This window comes from Penaeus monodon, chromosome 21 (assembly GCF_015228065.2).
Source record: "Penaeus monodon isolate SGIC_2016 chromosome 21, NSTDA_Pmon_1, whole genome shotgun sequence".
Lineage (NCBI taxonomy): Eukaryota > Metazoa > Arthropoda > Malacostraca > Decapoda > Penaeidae > Penaeus > Penaeus monodon.
Genome location: NC_051406.1, coordinates 23,833,369 through 23,834,099, shown reverse-complemented (window position 1 = coordinate 23,834,099; position 731 = coordinate 23,833,369). Strand labels below are relative to the sequence as shown.

The 731-nt window shown below is 45.7% G+C and overlaps 1 protein-coding gene across 1 annotated transcript in view; it reads right to left on the bottom strand.

Moving 5' to 3' along the window:
* Positions 1-731, bottom strand: part of LOC119586370 — a gene marked incomplete in the record, with an annotated part of 38,470 nt that overhangs the window by 10,388 nt on the left and 27,351 nt on the right. The window contains 1 exon segment of the mRNA XM_037935081.1: positions 594-688. Within this exon segment, the coding sequence (XP_037791009.1) occupies positions 594-688 (95 nt within the window).

Here is a 731-nt window from a genome sequence, read left to right as displayed (position 1 = left end):
ATACATGCTACATACACGCATAGACGCACGAATATAGCATGTACTTTTCTCCTTTGTCCTCTCTATCTCGTCCCTCCGCTGAATCATCCCGGTGAATAATTGTGTTTCATTACGTGGCATAATTGCTTTAATCTATATTAATCATTAGAGCGCTAATGACGACATGTAGAGACTCGGCTATCGGTCATTTTTGCATTTTGCATGAAATTAGCCTTCACCAGACTGAAATTCCATTGTAAGTGGGGGGGGGGGGAATATGGCATTTTCCTGAATTTAATGATACGAGCTGAGTAGCGTTCACAATTCTCTTAATATTCTCTGGAGATGAAGAGGAGTGAAGACGGAGTACCATGATGACATTTCAGAGAGGAGTGAGGAGTAGGCTACCAAGATTATACCCCTTAAAGGGAAAAAAAAGGTAATTGGATTCCTCAAGATTACAGAGTGAGGTGAGTTTTACGCTCGTCATTTCGGCATATAATCCGCATATATTTTGAGGAGGGGGGGGGGGCGTTTAAAGATAAGAATACCGTACAAAAAAATGCAAAAAGGAAAAAAAAAACTTTGGGCCATTGGCGCCTTGAACCACGAACCTTGATGGAGTCGACGCACTCGCTCTGGCCGGCGCGGTGGCTGAATTCATATCTCCTGAGGTCTACCTCCTCCAGAACGCCCACGAGGCCGGTCCCTGGGACGGGCAACGGGGGAGGGTGAAGGGAGAGGAGGCAAAG